Below are 19,223 nucleotides of genomic sequence, written 5' to 3'. Positions count from 1 at the left end.
TTACCATCCACATCTCTATCCACTGCCGCCTTAACATCTACATCATCACAGGCCACTTTACTGTCCCCATCTTCAAGCAGCCTTGTATCTACACTGCCACTTGCACAACCCTCCACATCCACTCCACTGGATCTGATGCCTTTGCCAGTTGATGGAGGTAACTGGAAAAAAGTTTTGTCAATATTTGAAATTAATTAAGCTTTTCAGATCCTTCACAAAAATTTGAAAATATCAATAATTACAAGTCTGAGTTGAAAGGTATCTGCTTATACTACCAACAGCTTGGAGTTTGTCTTTCCCTTTGTAATTCAATTTACTGACTAGTTATGTTATTTTCAGTGGGTACATCTCATCCTGCCAATTGAAAGTGCCTAGATGAAAATCGAAGAAGTATGACAAGTTCTAATTTAATTCTGAATTTTAAGTGTAATCTAAATTGCTTTTGACATCATAGCTTCTACGCGACGATATCTCACAGCAATGGCAACTGCCAGTGCAAGAGGACTGACATCAGGTATAACTGCACGTTTGTCTTATTTTTTTTATTCGCTTTCTGCATTGGTGTTCTAAATGTGTATATGGGTGTGTATAGGATGATTACAATTTAAGTCTAATGTTACTCAACAGATGAGATCTCAGACTTGTCAGATGAGTCCGATTCAAACCAAGGCGGTGAGTTGGTGCAATTACAGTTTCAATTGATCTTAATAAAGATACTTAATAAATCTTAATAAAGATACTTAATCACTTCGCCCCTTGCAGGCTCGTAACACTTTCAGAAGAAGCTGTTATTAAGCTTTCTTCTGATGTACAGCTTGCAAGGATTTATGTGAAACTACTCTGAATACAAGTATTTTCCTGAACAACACCTCTGAAAGTGAAAAGTAACCTTTAGTTAATTTAAAGACCTTTCACAATTCTGCCATAGACCTGATCTTGATGTCTGCACCTTTTCCTCTGTTAGGCCACAATATGGGACCATCCATTGTATCATCTGACTCAGAAGATGACACTAATGGTGAGTAAAAGGATGTTCAAGTAAGTTAAAACTATAGACTTCTGAAGCATTATGTTATGTAGTTACCCACAGATACAGGTATTCGTTCCAGTTCCAGTTCCAGTTAGACATATATAAATTTATTGGAAGAAACCCTACCAATCTGAGTCACACATCACTCAAGAAAGGATATAGACAAATATGGTATTAAGTGCTTCAATGGACTCATAAATAATGGACTTACATAGGGATAACTACATATGAAAATTGGTGATTAGTCTGTATTATCCTACACTGAGGTAAAGGAAGTAATGATTTGTGGGATTATCATCTTTTACATCAAAGTACTTCCTATCTTTTATTTATTTCTTTATTTTTTTTTTGCAGAAGTGATAGTTTACTCAGAAGAGGCTAGACTCTGTAAGCTCACCTTGATGTCTTACTGAAATAAATGGAAATCAATTTCCATTAATGCCTGTACCATGCTAACTTCCTTTTTTCCCATGCATCTGCTCAGAGAAAGATTACAAGAACCATTTTTAACAAAGCCAATGCGTCTGTGTGTCTGTACTTTGGGAGATCACATCCTTGCAAGCATAATGCCCCAATCATTTAGTTTAATAAGTATATAAACTATCATCTACATTATTCTTTATCAATGAACAAGTATACCTGTATTAATTATATTATTTTGTCTCTCTAGATGGCTATGTCACTGATGATCATTCGATATCAGGAGTGATAACAGGTATATTTGCAATGAGTTTACCTCAGATAGTGCATTAAACAACAAACTGAGCACCAAAAGCACAGGTACACACAATGTCTAATCCAACTGAATACATTCATACACATTTACTACAATCACTCTCCTCATGGATATTATATATACAAGGCTAAAAGATTATGGAAAAATTATTAAAATGTTTAAACCAAACGTTTTCAGCTGTTTGCCATCATCAGATGGCATCATCAGATGGCAAACAGCCGAAAACATTTGATTTAAACATTTTAATAATTTTTTTTTTACAATTTTTTATCCTGGTATATAAAATATCCTTTATTAAGTGAACATCATGGAAACTCTCCTCATAATTCCCCATTACTTATAGGTGAAGCTGTTCATAGCAGGACCAATGAGGTGCTGCAATGCTTTAATCTTTTAGAGGAAAGAGGGCAAAGCACAGCCATTTCATTTCTTATCCACTCTTTTGAAGAGGTAATTAGCTTGTTTAGCAGTATGTAGAAAAAGCCCACATAGGATGAGATCATCACTCATATCCTACCCTTTGATCGGCAGGGAAAAAGAAACTAATTTGCAGGTTTAAAAAAAAAACCAGGAGCTACAAACAAGTCTGTCAAATAGAACCGGTTTTTTCTTTTGACCACCAACTGTGGGAAAATAGCTGTGAACAATTCAAATAGTACAGTCATGTTCATGAACATATCTTACTGTACTGTTTCTTTTTATCTTAGTTCACATGGCAAGGATCAGAGGATGGTCGCATAATGGTGGCTGTGCTTTTGCCCTTCAGCTGTCCTCTTGTTAGCAAGAGAAGACTGGTTAGGTTAGTTCACTCAGCATTTGCTTTTATTTTTTTATTGATTTTTCTCTGCCTAATCTGTCTCCACATTTTGTTTAACTCAAGTGTATTTGATATTTATTAACCTTCTCTGTATTTACTTTTTCAAGCATGCTCCACACTGTGGCAAACAGCCCAGATATTTACTTCTGGATTGCAAAGGACAGCAGCCATGAAGCCCAGAAAGGTAGCTAAACCTAATCTTTGGTTAGGAATGCAAAAGCAAATACACCTAAGTATTAATTTTAATCAGCTTTTTTTTTTCTAACATTAAAGTAATAATTATAATTATCATAGTTATCATGACTGTTGTTATTTTTGATATTAACATGAATATTAGGGTGATTTTGTGGATGTTATTATTAGCACAAGAGTGATTGTACTTTTCATTGCAGTCAGAGTAAAATATGGTATTTCACAAAGCCCTGGCATTGTGGTATTTGTTCTGGCCCCTTGCCATAGCAGAAACATGCCACAGTGCGTGGAAATCTTTGAGGGTAAGCATGATAATTTTGAAATTCGAAATCTATTTTGTGGTAATGTGAATGACACCTTTCATTTTTAAAAGTGTATCATTTGTCATTAAGGTAGTGACTGGGGTAGAATAATTTGCAAGCTCTTCTCTTTGCTTCACCAGTACTCTGATTATCCATAGATTGTTTATGATACCCCCCCTGCAAAAAAACCCAACAAACAAAAAGGGACATGTACATGTCCCAAAAACATATTTTTTTCTAACTTCCATGTTCAACAAACACAAAATTTCCTCTGAAGGAATCTCTGCAAGGTCTTTAATAATCATCCCTACAACAAGAATAGCTTCGATCTATTAATCTTTTTAAAACTAACATGTTTTGTACCTTGTACCTTACAAGAAGCAAACTTGGATCGTGTGGGCCTTCAAGATTCCATTGGCAGAGCACAGGCTCTATGTTCTGCAATGAGGGATGAATGGTATGGAATGCAAACTTTCAGCTATTTATGTATTCAAAATTAAAAAGATTATAAAATCTAAAACATGAGAATGAAAGGTACTGACATGTACAGGTTCTTCTCTCAACAGGAAAAAGTTGGATGACTGGCGGAAACAAAGAAAAAGTCAAGAGCTACAGTACCAGGTACACAAGACCCCCCCAGTTTTGAATTCAATTCAAAAGAATACAATTACAAAATCACATTATTTTAATTTTACTCCCTGTTATATCCATTAGAAAACTTTAAATGTAAAAACAGGCATTACAGTCCAGCCCCAGTAATAACACCAACACTGCTAGCAGCTCCCAGGGAACCAGCTCCAACAATACTGTAAACAATCAGAAATGTACTCCCATTAGTTATCTCAAAGGACTTAATTGTAACACCTATTATACCCCTCAGAACAATTTATTTTTTTAAACAGGCATTACAGTCCAGCCCCAGCAGTAACACCAACACTGCCAGTAGCTCCCAGGGAACCAGCTCTAACAATATTGTCAACAATCAAGATAAAACCTCTGTAAGTTATCATCTGCTTTCTCTCTACTCTTAAGTTTAAGTATATGTAAGCGTTGGAAAAAGGAAGAATGAAATGTACTCACATCAGTGATCTCAAAGGAAACACTTACCAAATTGTGCTATTTTAATTTTACTCCCTAACATACCCACTAGAATACTTTAACTTTTAAAACAGGCAATACAGTCCAGCCCCAGCAGTAACACCTACACTGCCAGCAGCTCCCAGGGAACCAGCTCTAACAATATTGTCAAAAATCAAGATAAAACCTCTGTAAGTTATCATCTGCTTTCTCTTTACTCTTAAGTTTAAGTACATGTAAGGTTTGGAAAAATGAAGAATGAAATGTACTCATATCAGTCGTCACAAAGGAAACACTTACCAAATAGTGCTATTTTAATTTTACTCCCTAACATACCCATTAGAACACTTCAATTTTTAAAACAGGCAATACAGTCCAGTCCTAGCAGTAACATGCACTAACACTGCTAGCAGCTCTCAAGGAACCTGCTCCAACAATACAATAACTGTAAACAGTCAGAATAAAACCTCTGTAAGTTATCATCTGCTTTCTCTCTGATCTTAAGTTCTGATACATGTAAGGTTTGGAAAAATTAAGAATGAAATGTACTCCCATAAGTCATCTACACTAATTAATAATCTAATGTCATGGTATGTAAAGAGTATACAGTGATTTTCCATTTCAATATACCTATGCAGGCATGTTTGTTTTATAATAATTGTGTGCACCGTGTCCAGCATTCTCTCTAATCTTAAGTTTAGGTCCACAAGAGGTTTGAACAAATTAAGAATGAAGTGTACTCTGATTATTTAACTCAACTAATTCATAATCTAAAGTTGTGTCAAGTGTATACAGTGATTTTCCATTTAAATATACCTACCCATGTATGTTTATTTTATAATTGTGTACACTGTGATATGCCTTATCTGTCATAATAATATCCGTCATAATAATGTTTGTCTTTATAGAAAATAAGGGCTCTACGCAGGGCGAGGATGACAGCACCACCAACTAATGGTGGTGGAACAACCATTTTCATCCGTATTGGCAATGGAAAAAAGTTTTCCAGGGCCTTTGAAAAGAATGCCTTTTTCCAGGTAAGAATATAATGTAATATATACTACATGATACAAAGTCATGATGATGTTGGTGATAGTAAGTGATGTATGTTTTCTTTTTTGATGATATGAAAACAATAAATAGGAAGTCTATGACTGGATTGGTTCGCTCGTTGAAGTACCACTCCACTTCACGCTACAGAGAAGAAGGGAAGTGGTGAGGCACTCTGATTGTCTACAAGGGGACGAAGTCCTGGACCTTTTAGAGAGGGTATGTTTCAATCAGAACCCACTTTAGTTTTTTCATTGTCTTGAAATAACGCATTCCCATTCGATCCACATTTAGTTCTGAAAATGAATTAACTCTTAATTCTCTAAAATCATTAAATACCAAAGAACAGCATGGGCTAGGGTAGCATAATAAGTTATTTTAAGTGTGACCTTTCATCATAATGGTCTAATTTTAAATTCTTTATCAAATTTTCAGAATACTGAGGAGATGACTACCTCGGAGCTGTCACTGGTGGGTGCAAAAGTCATTTACTAGAAAATAGGGGTTTCATTCTCAATTTCAGATAGAATGTCAAGTTTGTATTAAATGATGATCAAACTCTGTTTTTATTTGGAACTGCACTTATATTAGCATATTAACATCGATCTGGTATCCTTACATTATTTCCCTTCATAAATGCCCCAGGTGACTTGTAAGCCAGGACTCCTATGACATGACATTTCTAGATTATTCCCCTTCATAATCCCCCCAGGGCTGCCGTTGACCAGCTCTCCGTGAGCCGTGTCCGGTTACGACCTGGTATCCTTAGATCATACCCCTTGGTAATCCCCCCAGGGCCGCCGTTGACCAGCTCTCCGTGAGCCGTGTCCGGTTGCGACCTGGTGTCCTTAGATCATAACCCTTCGTAATCCCCCCAGGACCGCCGTTGACCAGCTCTCCGTGAGCCGTGTCCGGTTGCGACCTGGTATCCTTAGATCATACCCCTTGGTAATCCCCCCAGGGCCGCCGTTGACCAGCTCTCCGTGAGCCGTGTCCGGTTACGACCTGGTATCCTTAGATCATACCCCTTCGTAATCCCCCTAGGGCCGCCGTTGACCAGCTCTCCGTGAGCCGTGTCCGGTTGCGACCTGGTATCCTTAGATAATACCCCTTGGTAATCCCCCCAGGGCCGCCGTTGACCAGCTCTCCGTGAGCCGTGTCCGGTTGCGACCTGGTGTCCTTAGATCATAACCCTTCGTAATCCCCCCAGGACCGCCGTTGACCAGCTCTTCGTGAGCCGTGTCCGGTTGCGACCTGGTATCCTTAGATCATACCCCTTGGTAATCCCCCCAGGGCCGCCGTTGACCAGCTCTCCGTGAGCCGTGTCCGGTTACGACCTGGTATCCTTAGATCATACCCCTTCGTAATCCCCCTAGGGCTGCCGTTGACCAGCTCTCCGTGAGCCGTGTCCGGTTGCGACCTGGTATCCTTAGATAATACCCCTTGGTAATCCCCCCAGGGCCGCCGTTGACCAGCTCTCCGTGAGCCGTGTCCGGTTGCGACCTGGTATCCTTAGATAATACCCCTTGGTAATCCCCCCAGGGCCGCCGTTGACCAGCTCTCCGTGAGCCGTGTCCGGTTGCGACCTGGTGTCCTTAGATCATAACCCTTCGTAATCCCCCCAGGACCGCCGTTGACCAGCTCTCCGTGAGCCGTGTCCGGTTGCGACCTGGTATCCTTAGACCATACCCCTTGGTAACCCCCCCAGGGCTGCCGTTGACCAGCTCTCCGTGAGCCGTGTCCGGTTACGACCTGGTATCCTTAGATCATATCCCTTGGTAATCCCCCCAGGGCCGCCGTTGACCAGCTCTCCGTGAGCCGTGTCCGGTTGCGACCTGGTATCCTTAGATCATACCCCTTCATAATCCCCCAGGGCCGCCGTTGACCAGCTCTCCGTGAGCCGTGTCCGGTTACGACCTGGTATCCTTAGATCATACCCCTTGGTAATCCCCCCAGGGCCGCCGTTGACCAGCTCTCCGTGAGCCGTGTCCGGTTACGACCTGGTATCCTTAGATCATATCCCTTGGTAATCCCCCCAGGGCCGCCGTTGACCAGCTCTCCGTGAGCCGTGTCCGGTTGCGACCTGGTATCCTTAGATCATACCCCTTCGTAATCCCCCCAGGGCCGCCGTTGACCAGCTCTCCGTGAGCCGTGTCCGGTTACGACCTGGTATCCTTAGATCATACCCCTTGGTAATCTCCCCAGGGCTGCCGTTGACCAGCTCTCCGTGAGCCGTGTCCGGTTGTGACCTGGTATCCTTAGATCATACCCCTTCGTGATCCCTCCAGGGCCACTGTTGACCAGCTATTCCTTAGCTGTGTCCAATGCGACCTGGTATCCTTTAATTATTCTCCCTCCATAACCCTTCCCCTCCCCCCCATCCAGCTGAAGCTACTTTGACCAGGCTCTGCCTATCTATTTTTAAATTATTCTTTTATTTTATAATTCAGCCAGACAGTAAGCACTGTGCATTGTGAGGTATTCCCTTACTCTTCTCCTCACCCCAAAATCACTGTTATGAAGTGTCCCCTAACCTTAAAGGATCCCTTCCAACCACAATACATTGCGCGCGCGATATGTGAAATCCGCCATTTTCTCTGCCATCCGGTATTGGACAAGTCGTGAAGTGGAAAGAAATCCTCGTTCATCCGAGTACATTTGCCTCACTGAGGCCTTGAATTTCCTCAATCGCGTTCCAAATTTATTGTTCTTTCTATTTGACTAGTTATTTCTTAATTATTTTTCCTGTTTGGGAGAAAATTTATCGGATAAACCGGAGGTCTTCGATGGCCTTTCATGTTCCTCACCGCGGACGACCACAGGCAACCGAGGGAACAAAAAGAATTATCCTTCGAGAGTCAACTTTTCGCCTGTGGAATGAAAGGAAAGAAATGTTGAATATCAAGGGGCTAAGTAACAGCCAATTTGCCGAGATTTTGCTCCATCAAAACATTGAGGAGCTTCGTGCGAGGACGCTGAGGAGCAGTTCCTGTCAAGAACTGCCAGCTGAAACCTCTATCGACAACGGACCCAACTCAAGTAAGATTTGAGTTCCGTTCATCAGTCTATTTCTCTTCAAGGCTGGTGCACTTTCATTTTGATTTTTTCAAACTGTGTTATCTAAATCCAGTAAACAAAAACTATTTTCTACTTTTTAGCATTGAGTTTGATTTTGGTCGACTCATTTATAAATGATGTTCTGTATAGGTAGACGTGAGCTCTTCCAATCTACCCCTTTGAGCAAAAGAGCAAGGATCGAAATTGATGTATCTCCTGTAGTTCCGGGCAGAAACGAAGAGGACACAAATACACTGTGAGTACACGCGTTTTACATCAGTTTCACTGAACTTTTAGCCTCAAACTAATGGTAGGCTGGATGAATGTATAGCTGAAAGTATTATTCTGACCTGCTTTCCATCAAATTGACATGCGAATAAACATAAATATCATTCTTATTGCATACGACACCAGTGCTTCCAGGGAATTTCTAAAATGATTTGTTCTACACAAACAAACCTTGGCCAACTTCTTGTGGTAATGTTTCAGTTGTCTTTTTCTTGCTATGATGATGATGATGATGAGGATGATGATATCGTAATTCTTTAATTTTTAATTATTATACTTTATTACTTTTCCTCAGTTTTCTAGCCCTGAACATTCACACAAATCGTGTTTTGAATTACCACTGCATTGTAATTTTGAACATTGTTATCTTTATTTTCCTCTCAGTGTCGATATAACTGGGGTATCCGTTGGGCAAGAACCAAAAAAAGATGATTTTCTGGCTCAAGAAATCTCATTGTCTGCAGTCTCACTTGTGCAGGGTATGGCTACCCTCAATCCTGAATTTGGGAGTCTCAGAGGAGATCCTTTTGTGGATGATAGTATGGGGTATGTACATGTGTATTAATTGATTTAACTTTACTGCAAATTTAGGATCATGTTTTGGTTATATATCTTGATCCTCCACTGTTGAGTGCATTGAACACAACATCTTTTCATGTTCAAGATGTCCCTCATGATTATTTCTAATGTCAATAACAAACAATATTTAAGCTTTCATTGTTTTGTCCTTTGTTCCTAGTTCTGGTCCTGTTTCAAGTGATGAGTCCATTGACAGTTCTCTGTCTGATTATGAATCTTCCGATGCCCTGTCCAGTGAAGGTGAACGTGAAGAAGATGACCTGTATCAGCCTCTGTCTTTCAGGTCAGTAAATATCAAATTGATGAAAAAGAAACATCTTGTACTTATTCGAGGGATTGTAAGGTGAAATCCTGAGGTATGAGATTAAGGAAGATTATTTTGGCAGTCAAATGTAAAACTGCCCATATGCCGCAAGAATTTGAAATAATATTAATTTTGATGATTTCAACTAATTTATTGCATTGTAGCTCCTATGAGCATTCAGTAGATGGAAGTGCAACTCTGACAGCTATTGAATCATGCCCTATTGCTGAAGGAAAGTCAGTGGTTCAAGGGCATCAAGAAGAACCTGTAAATACCTGTTCTGATGTTCTACCAGAAATGGTATCTCGTACTTGTAAAGAACACAAGAAAATGTTACAGGAAACTATTCAGAAGGATTTTAAAGAACTTATGAAGGGCAAAGGTTCATCATTAAAATATCAAGCCCTGTATGAAGGTGCACGAGTGATGGTGGATGTGGAGAAAATTTTGCCATTGTTTGAGGTTCCATGTGGGAAGAAAAGTTGTGGAGAAAAAAATGAAGTTGTGGAGCAAAAGCTTGAAGCTGGTGTGTTGACAGTTATATACCAGTGCAAAAATGGCCATCGTTGTGTCTGGCACTCATCCAAAGTTCTTTCAATCAAAGGTGGGCAGAAAGTGTTTGTTTCATCAACTCTCTTGGCAGCAGCAACATTGATTACTGGAAATAACTTTGAAAAAATCAGCCTCTTTGCATCTTCTTTGAACATGAATTTCATCTCATCAACGACTTTCCATCGTATTCAGACATTTTATGTTGTTCCAAGCATCAAGGAACTATGGGTTGAAATGAAAGGAAAAATTTGGAATCTATTTGAAAAGGACCATTTGGTTCTTTGTGGTGATGGGCGAATGGACTCCCCTGGTTTTAGTGCAAAGTATTGTTTGTACACCATGATGGACCACTTCCTGGATTTAATTGTTGATGTTGAGGTAGTGGACAAGAGAGAGGCAAGTGGCACCTCTTCACTCATGGAAAAGATGGGCTGCAAGAGGATCCTTGAGAGAATGGTGGGAGTATTAAATCTTCAGGAGTTGGTGACTGATGCATCTAGTGTTATAATGAAGATGGTCAGAGAACTAAAAAGTAATGTTTTAGTAAATTTTTTCAATTTGATTTTCTATACTTGGCCCCACGTGCTTTGTTACCTCCTTCAAAACATAGGCTAAAATTCATGAAGAATTTTTTTTTTTTTTCTGTTTATGCCAGTTGAACATGTGATGGTTTCTTTTCATTGATGTTTTATTTGTTGTTGTTGCTTTCTATTTGTTGTTCATCTCTCAACTTTTTTCAATATTTTCATCCAATTCTTTCCATAGAGGTGAAAAATATCGGGTTTGCATTCACAGTTGAATTTCAATTATGTTATATATAGTGATTCAAATTTCATTCTCTTCTATTATTATTCACTGTAATCTTAATGTATGTGCTTTCTGACAGGTCAGAATTGTGAAGTGCTGGAGCACTTTTTTCATTCGCTAGATGTGTGGCACAAATCTGTCAAGCTGACAGCAAAAGTGTCTGCTGTAAGTATAATTTTTTAGGTATTGGATATAGATTTGCAAAGGTGTGACTTCAGGGTGGGTGCTGCGCCTCCTATTGGTAAGGCATTAATTCTACTGCATTTCAAGCAAGGAGAAGGCCCTCAAAATGATATTAGGACAACACAAATGTGTAGGTATCTTTCTTGGACTATGAATCCTACTGTATAACTTAATCTCAATCTGGATCCTAATTCAGATACCAAAGTAGGTTTCTGATTTACAGGCCACCTGAAGTAAAATCATTTCTTCCATAGGCCTCAAAAATAAAGGGGTGTGAAGCTTTGGCACAGTGGATCGAGCCAATAAGAAACCACTTTTGGCACTGCACTGAAACCTGTGATGGGGATTTGAGTAAACTAAAGGTAGGTCTATCATAATCAGTAGGCTGCTATGCATGTACACATTGTTAGGTAGTCATAAATGTAACACAATTTTACGTAAAAATGGGTTTTTCTGAGAAGTGTGTTCTAACAGTAAACGACTGGCAAGCAACAGTTACAGTGTCATCCAACTGTGCTTCAGATGACAGTTATTTACAGGCAAGTAGTGAATTGAATTGGTAATATTCTTGCAGGAAATGTGGATCGGAGTAATCCACCATGTCTGTGGAGAGCACGAGTGGGAGAATGGTGAGTGCTCCCATGGACAGTTGACTGATGTAGAAGAGGGAAAGGAGATTTTAGCTAAAGACTCAAAAGCAGCAGAGGAGTTGCGGAAAATAGTATTTGACGCTGAATGGTTGAAGTCTCTACAACACTATGTGAGATTTAGGTATGTTCTTCCTGTCTGGATGCAGAACACACAACATACATTTGTCCCTAGTTACCGTTATGAATGAGTTGTATCAAAAAATAGATGTTCAATTATCAGATTACAAGAATGAAGTTGGAATCATCAAAGCCTACCATGCCATACCAGAAACTTTATTTTACATTCAGACTTGCAGAGTAGCAATTGCTGTTAGTTGAAAACAGTAACAAGATATTTGACATATGTAACCTACCATGAGAAATTCTCACTCAGGGTTTGTTGCAAAATTATCCAAACATTACAACATTTGTTAATTTAATCCTTCACGTTTTATAATCTTTCCCTTCTAAATTTTAAAATTTTGGAAATTATAACTTTTGATTTGGGGCACTCCTGGTATTGGAAAGGTTGATAAATGGTTGTTTTGCTTGTTTTCACTCCTCTAGGCACACAAGTAAACTGGAGAACTTTAACTCTATGTGCCTGAAATATGCTTCCAAACGAATTGCATTTTCGTAAGTAGCAATCATTATTCATGCACATATATTTCAATTTTTTTTTAATGTTTGTTAATCCCCCCCCCCTTTTACTTGACAACATAATTATTTTGAGGTTAATTTGAGATAGCACAAAAAAAAAAAAAAGAAAAGAAAAAAAATTGCCATACACTGCCTCATTTAAGAACCTGCTAATTAGAGAATGAATGATTTTATCTATTCTTAGATATGAAGTCTTCACCGGAAGGTGTTTGTTGGCTGTGCTGGATCACAACTTCCATCTTTTCCGGAAGACAATCAGTGGAAAATTCAAGAAATTGTACTCGAAGCGGTCTGGAAACTGGAGAGCAGAAGCAGTGAAAGAGGACAAGAGCTATAGCTACTGGCCAGCCCTATTCGCAGAAATATTGTGTAAGAGAGCCGAGGATCTGGAAACTGCAGCAACACATGTAACTGTGTCTCCAACAAATCCACAGCACCTTGCCCCAACCATAGCCATGAGGGAGTCACCAACTACTGGAGATTTGGTCGCTGCAAGATTGTCAAGATTCAAACAGCAGAAACAGAAATCTTAGTAAACCCACATGGTGACAATTGTCATGATGAAGAAGTGGGAGGATGATTAATCATTGCTTTATGAACTTTTGAATGTTCTTACAATTAGTTTAAAAATGGTTGAGGAACTTTCAAAAACAGGAGTTTTTTTACTACAATATATAAGCTCTAATAAAATGTTTTTATCCTTGGCCAACTCATAATTGCTGATAAATGTGTAAACATAGATCAAAAATTTTCTCAAAAACCCGTCCGTTTTTCGAAGCTATAATCAGAATTTTTATAAATCATAGTTGGCCTTTGTCTAACAACTCTCATTCATAAACTCGGCAAAGATAAAGGGGAAATCGTTTTTCCCAAACCAACACTCAAAAAAATTTCATCAGATATTTGAACGAGAGGAGTAACAATTACTAGTAGCTTACCAATGTGGTACACTTTGCAAACATTTTCGCAAAATTACAACAGTTCATCAAGAACAATAAATAACAAAATGCTTATTCAGCAACTAGGATTGCCTATATCCCATATAAATGCCATCTGGAGCAGGATAGAATCTCCTTATTGTGAGAACAACGCATGAAGGCAAAACACGTCGGTTTCCCTTTCCCAGTTTCCCATATTTCCATAAACAGTACTGTCTGTAGGCTGCCTTTCTAAAGGAATTTGTAGAATAATCCGGTTCTTCGGCCAGTATGTCGAACCTAGCCCGGATAGCTAGCGTCAATACTTCCCGGTCAAGGCAGATGTTTTGAAACATGGCGTATGAAGTGGCACAAGTTCTCTTTCTACAACAAACATTCTCCAAATCTAGAGGCATTGGTCTACAAACTGAACAATCACACCATTCAGGAACATCATCTCGATCAGGACCAGGATCAGGATCAGCAGAGTGTGCTGCAGAGTCGCTGATTTCTGCTCGGATGTTTTTCGCATAATCCAGACTTCCCTTGCCTTGGCTGAGAACTCTTAGAAGGATGTGGTCTTTTTCATCCGTGGCCAGGGTTTTAATAAATTCCTTGTGGAGAGAATGAAAAATGATTGAGTGAACTTGAAAGACAGTAGCATGCTTTCATCGAGAAAAAAATTTCGGGTTATTTTGAAACAAATTCGATTTTAAAGTTGCCGAGTTAACAGTGAATGTGTGATTGCTTTGTTGGGAAATGTAACCACCGAAGACAACGATGGCGTGGACACATATCTTAGAACTAAACTTACTTGTATTTCCCTTTGTGCAGTAGCGGCTTGCTCTTGATGACGAGAAAAAGCACTGGGGTTTCTATTCACCACAACTTCGACCGTCTTGTTCTTGCACGCCGTTCTCTTAGTTCCACACGTGCAGCTGCTGGAGCATTTTATCGACGCATTTTGGCATGGACAGCCAGGAGTTTTAGCCGTCTTTTTGCGGCTACATGAATTCTTACAGGAACAGGTCTGGGATAGGAGAAAATACTTGCTATTGTAAATCGATGAATTTCAAGAAAGGATTTCTGGTCTTGTACTATCACGCAGAAAATGTAGTATTGAGCTTACCACTCGATTCACGATCGCCAAAGGCAAAGGGACAACGTGAGATGTTGATACGATGGATTCCTCGTTTCCTCGGCCGCGTGGTGCCACAGGCGAACCGTACACATTTACGGGTGTCGATGGACCTTCAACATCGATATTCCTGCTTGTCTCGTGGTCTGTTTCTTCCATTTTTGTCGCAATTGACGTCGATCTCTTGACCTTTCGTCACGTCACGCCGTTTGCGAATCACGCTGCTGGCATCAAAACAATAATAGAGGCGCGCAGGGTATTGTGGTTGGAAGGGATCCTTTAACTCTAACCTGATTTTTTAATTTGTGGCTAATGATAACCCTTAACAGGATACTTCATGATAAGTGTCATTCTTTGCCATGATCATTCCTTAAAAATAAATTTATAGATATATATATACTTTTTTCTGATGACTCCCCCCCGGCCATGTACTTTATAGTGCACTATACTATTTTCATTTCTTGTTATTATAATGATGGTCATAGCTCATTCTACAGATGTTCAATCGAAAAGCCATCTAGGTTTGTTAATTATGACATTTCTTCCCTGTTTTCCATGATTAAAAGTGTTAAGAATGATATGATTTATGACTCAATTTCTTATGGTCTTCCTTTTGAAACTTCCTGGGTGTGTTGCTGTTGGCCTTTCAACTTGTTCTCTAGTTATTGATAAAAGCAAGAAGGACATCATTTGTAGAGTTATCTTCCTCTCCAGAGTTGATGGAATCATTGTCGTTCTCATTGTTACCACTTGCATGGCTTTCACTTTGCTCTACTTAACTTTAGCTAAGTTGGGGTTTTCACTGTCTTGCAAGGATTGCCTACAAGTTAGATCTCTTTCTTTCAGTGGTGTTTGCAGCATTACTGAACCACAGCCTTCAGGATTCAGTTGGAAAAGTCAATACCTTGCAAAACATCCACTGTGTAGTTCTTAATGCTGTTGATATATTAGTCAAAGGCCATGGTGCTTGAGGCACTTTATCCTCTCTTGCGAAAAAAGTTGTTTACATTCTTCAAACCAATCTTTCCCAGAATAATCAGGAAGAGTCTTTCCTGTGTTTTTGTGGTGGTTTCTTTTTTGTTATCCTTTGCCTGCTCTCCTCTTTTCTTCTTATCGAGCTGCATCACCTTGATATGCTGGAGGTTATCAACCACACATGTTGCCTTCACGATCCCTTGCTTTTCTAGTAACATTGGCTTACCCTGAAGCAAGGAGAACAATTTGCTGACTTCTAGCAGAGCAGATGCAGTGTGTCGAGCTCAAGATGTTAAATGCAACACAAGATGAAGACACTTGGAGAGAGAAGCGAAAGTTAGGGAGGCATATTCAAGATGTCTGCAAAGACACCATGTCCCTAAAAGAGTGTAGACGTTGAGAGTGTTTTGCTAGCTGTTTGGCAAAGATGCAGCATACCTGACACAGCTCTTGTGAAGATACCATTTCACTTATGCCAAGAAAGCAGAACTACCAAAAACCTCAATCAAGAAGTCAGAGATCAAGTCAAGATACGACATACCTCACACAGCTCTTGCAAAGCCACCACTTTAGTAATGCCACGAGAGTAGAACTACCATGAAACTCAAGCTAGAAGTCAGAGATTAAGCGTACTGCTTCATGTATCCTGAAGAGTATGGCATGGATGAGAAGTACAAAAGCGACTCTCGCAGATGCATGGTGACAAGGAAGAGCTTGACAATGCTAAAGATGAGCGAAGAGATATTGCAGACGACTAACGCGATAAAATGTCTCTTAATAAGAGTACCCTGGTTTTGAAATCTGTTGTGATAGAAACAGTCATAATTATAAATGCAGAAGAATTATTAAGACAAATGCATGTAGTACATGTAGTGTTATCTAAATGGTATAAAATCCATGTAAAATCTATAATTGCTAAGATACTTTAAAAAGTGTTGGGATGAAAAGTCATGCAAATGTAGAGGAGATATAATGTCATAAGCAGAATCATGTTTATACACTTTTTGTTTGTTTCTGAACATGTAGATGCATCTAAATAGTATGAAATCATGTAAATTCTACAATTAATAAGAATTACTTTGAAAATTTTTTGGATGGAAACACTCATATATATACTTCTTGTTTATTTTTGAACATTTAGATTTGTCAAAATAGTGTAAAATCATGTAACCTCTACAATTACTGAGACACTTTGGAAATTGTTGGAATGGAAACGGTCATGTATGAACTTTTTGTTTATTTTTGAAAATGTAGTTTTCATTTAAATACAAAACTATACAATTACTAACATATTTAGTGTGACCTCCCTCCTTCCAACATTTCATTCAGGGAGATGGTTCCCCCTTAAATCCATTATTTTTATATAAACTCACCTCCAACCCCACCCCTCCCCCCCTTCTCAACCCTAAGGGGTCCAAATTGTATGACAGTTTTCAGAAATGGGCCAGTGAATAATTTAAATTCTCTGGATAATACTTCCCAGCAGCACCTACACAAGGGTGGTATGCCACTCATGGGATGAGTGGCATATCACCCTCTGCCTTTGTTTCATTGCAGGTGTCATTCAAGGGAAACTACCCCTCAGACGAAGAGGAACTCTCAGAGACAATGAAAGGTAAACAAAATAGTAAATAGAATAAGCATGACCAATGTTAACAGCACCAACTTCATATTTATATTCAAAACTCTTCTTTATCAAACTTGCTTGTGCAGTGTTTGTGCCATGGTGAAGCACAGTGAGGCACCTGTTTCTTCCAGTAAATGAACAAAATAAATTATAATGGTTGTGAATTTGATTGGGGGGTACATCCCAAAATATCTCCAAGAAGCCCCTTAGCTTGTTATTTTTATCATCAGTTGATGGTATGTAAACATGAACAACCCTCATTTTTGCCTTTATTCTAGTGAGCACATTACAACATTCAACTAATCTCTCACTTTTCCCTCTATGTTACATGGAAACAAAAGATGGAGCCAGGCAGGTTAAAAAAAAAAGAAAGGAAAAAAGATCTCACAAGGATCGAAAGGGAAAGAGAAAGAGGGAAGATCCCAAACACTAAAAATAAATTGTGTTACATCCCTCATGATCAGTAATACCAGTAAACTTGATCATACCAAGACAAAGGCAGATCCCAAATTACTACTAAATTCATTTCATGTGTACCTCACCTAACCATAAGTATACAAGTGCAAATGATATTCTATTACAATATTAGGGTTTTTTCTTGTTTACAATACTTGTTATGCGTAAAGGAACACAACTTTTTTCTTCAACTTTTCCTTTCAAGTAGTAAATAGAAATAACATGTACAGTGAAAGCTTGATTTAATGAAGTGCCAAGGGACTGGGGAAATTGCTTACTTATATGGAGGGTTCGTTATAATTATAGAGGTTCTACAGCATTCCTATTACTGTAACTTTAGCCAGGCTGTAACTGAAGTATCAGTTCATTATACCAACAACTTCGTTGTATAGAGGTTCATTAAATCGAGGTTCCACTGTCCCAATAACTTAAAATCTCCTACTTAAACCTTTAAAGGGACTTGGATCTAATTTCTCCATACAATATCATCCTTCAATCACACACAAGGCCATGAAGGTTTGAGGAAATGATCATTAACTGGAGAAGCTCTTGATAAATAAACAAACTCTCCTTGTCAGCACCTTAGGAAATGTGTAGAGAACAGTATGGAGAATGTGCATACTAATGCTAGAGTGTAGAGGGTTGATACAAGTCATACCAAAGTTGAATGAACACAACATGTTAAGGCTACAATACAACAATGACTGCATTCATTCAGAAAGTGTACTGTTAACCCTTTAAACCCTAATATCAGGAGGGGATATTCTCAATACCTGTCTTAATACATTTCCAAAGTGTTAACAACAAAAATTAGTTTTAACAATCTAGAGTGTGTTTAGTTGGTGATGACATTTCCTTCATTTTTGTGACCTGAATGTGTAATTCAGGGGTGACATTGTAAGGAGAAGTTAGATGCTAGTCACTCATAGGAGTCAAAGGATTAATCATAGCCTTAGCTTTTTAAGATAGTGATTCCCTATAAAGTTGTGTTCATTCAGTTCAGTGAAGATCCACTATACCATGCCTCTGTTATAATTAGGCCGTATGTTCATTGAGTCCAGAATCTTAATAATAAGGCTGTAAGGATTTCTGCTAACACATTGACTAAAGGATCATCTCCATTTCTTCCAAAGAAAAAAAAAGTACTTAAGATTAAGAGGTTGTCTCCCTTATTTCCACTCGGTCAGTTTTGTGTCAAAAATAATTTTGCCTGATTTATAGGGGCCAGAATATGCTTAAGTTTGCCATTTCAAATAATTATATTGAGAGGGTAATTCAAACTTTCTTTGCAAACTAGAAAGGTTTTTAAGCAATCTGATATGAATGTCGTAGCTGAACTATGCAAATCAAATATTTAGCAATGTTACAAATATGCCTATAATTCAATTTTCAAGATCTTGAAAAAGTCCCTAAATAATTATGGCCCCCAATGCAGTCAGAAAACTATTTCGAATCAAACCAGATCTAATTTAGTTCTTTCCTAAGTATAATATTTCTGTTGAAAGAGTTTCAGGCGAAATTGACTGAGTGGAAATAAAAGAGAAAGCCTCTTAAGCCCTATAGATCAAATTTCGGATGCCTCAGAATCCCTTGTTAGTTGTCAGTGTAGATGGGCTGGATGTAACCAAGGTTACATTTAATAGTAAGACAACTCAACATTTTTCCACTAGCTAAGGCCAAAGGAACATCCAGTGAGAGACAAAAATCCTCATATTTACAAGCACTTAAGTAATTTTCTAATCTGCAAGCCTAAATATTCAGCCGGGTTATTTTATTATTTTTTCTCTTATTGTGAATGAGAGTTTGAAAAACATAGTTATCACTGTGCTCAGAAGTGTTACCTCCAG

General features: G+C 38.8%; 3 protein-coding genes across 6 annotated transcripts; 2 read left to right on the top strand and 1 right to left on the bottom strand.

The window, feature by feature from the left end:
• The first annotated feature begins 908 nt into the window (after positions 1–908).
• On the top strand, positions 909–18,718 carry LOC148729103 (uncharacterized). Of its 3 annotated transcripts, XM_088725286.1 has the most exons (15): positions 909–1,417; positions 1,701–1,745; positions 2,110–2,216; positions 2,474–2,565; positions 2,691–2,767; positions 2,976–3,077; positions 3,456–3,534; positions 3,644–3,698; positions 3,980–4,075; positions 4,250–4,345; positions 5,063–5,191; positions 5,298–5,423; positions 5,640–5,675; positions 16,851–16,908; positions 17,262–18,718. In XM_088725286.1, exons 1-15 carry the CDS (start codon positions 1,309–1,311, stop codon positions 17,351–17,353), a joined length of 1,299 nt encoding a protein of 432 aa, XP_088581412.1. In that variant the 5' UTR covers positions 909–1,308; the 3' UTR covers positions 17,354–18,718. The 3 variants fall into 3 exon arrangements, with proteins under 3 accessions (XP_088581412.1, XP_088581413.1, XP_088581414.1); XM_088725287.1 differs by lacking the exon at positions 4,250–4,345; XM_088725288.1 differs by lacking the exon at positions 5,063–5,191.
• LOC111328077 (uncharacterized) lies at positions 7,733–12,972 on the top strand. 2 transcript variants are annotated; one of them, XM_088725243.1, is made up of 10 exons: positions 7,733–8,243; positions 8,412–8,517; positions 8,934–9,095; positions 9,289–9,411; positions 9,597–10,516; positions 10,871–10,956; positions 11,229–11,336; positions 11,549–11,745; positions 12,171–12,239; positions 12,448–12,972. In XM_088725243.1, the coding sequence occupies exons 1-10, from the start codon at positions 7,991–7,993 to the stop codon at positions 12,794–12,796; spliced, it is 2,373 nt and encodes a 790-aa protein (XP_088581369.1). In that variant the 5' UTR covers positions 7,733–7,990; the 3' UTR covers positions 12,797–12,972. The 2 variants fall into 2 exon arrangements, with proteins under 2 accessions (XP_088581369.1, XP_088581370.1); XM_088725244.1 differs by lacking the exon at positions 7,733–8,243 and having other exon boundaries at positions 8,446–8,571.
• LOC148729104 (uncharacterized) lies at positions 12,448–14,590 on the bottom strand. The gene is made up of 3 exons (XM_088725365.1): positions 14,310–14,590; positions 13,995–14,210; positions 12,448–13,794 (listed from the first exon to the last, which is right to left on the bottom strand). Exons 1-3 carry the CDS (start codon positions 14,475–14,477, stop codon positions 13,285–13,287), a joined length of 894 nt encoding a protein of 297 aa, XP_088581491.1. The 5' UTR covers positions 14,478–14,590; the 3' UTR covers positions 12,448–13,284.
• Positions 18,719–19,223: the final 505 nt, after the last annotated feature.

This window comes from Stylophora pistillata, chromosome 6, assembly GCF_964205215.1.
Source record: "Stylophora pistillata chromosome 6, jaStyPist1.2, whole genome shotgun sequence".
Taxonomy (NCBI): Eukaryota; Metazoa; Cnidaria; class Anthozoa; order Scleractinia; family Pocilloporidae; genus Stylophora; species Stylophora pistillata.
This window is presented reverse-complemented; position numbering and strand designations above follow the sequence as displayed.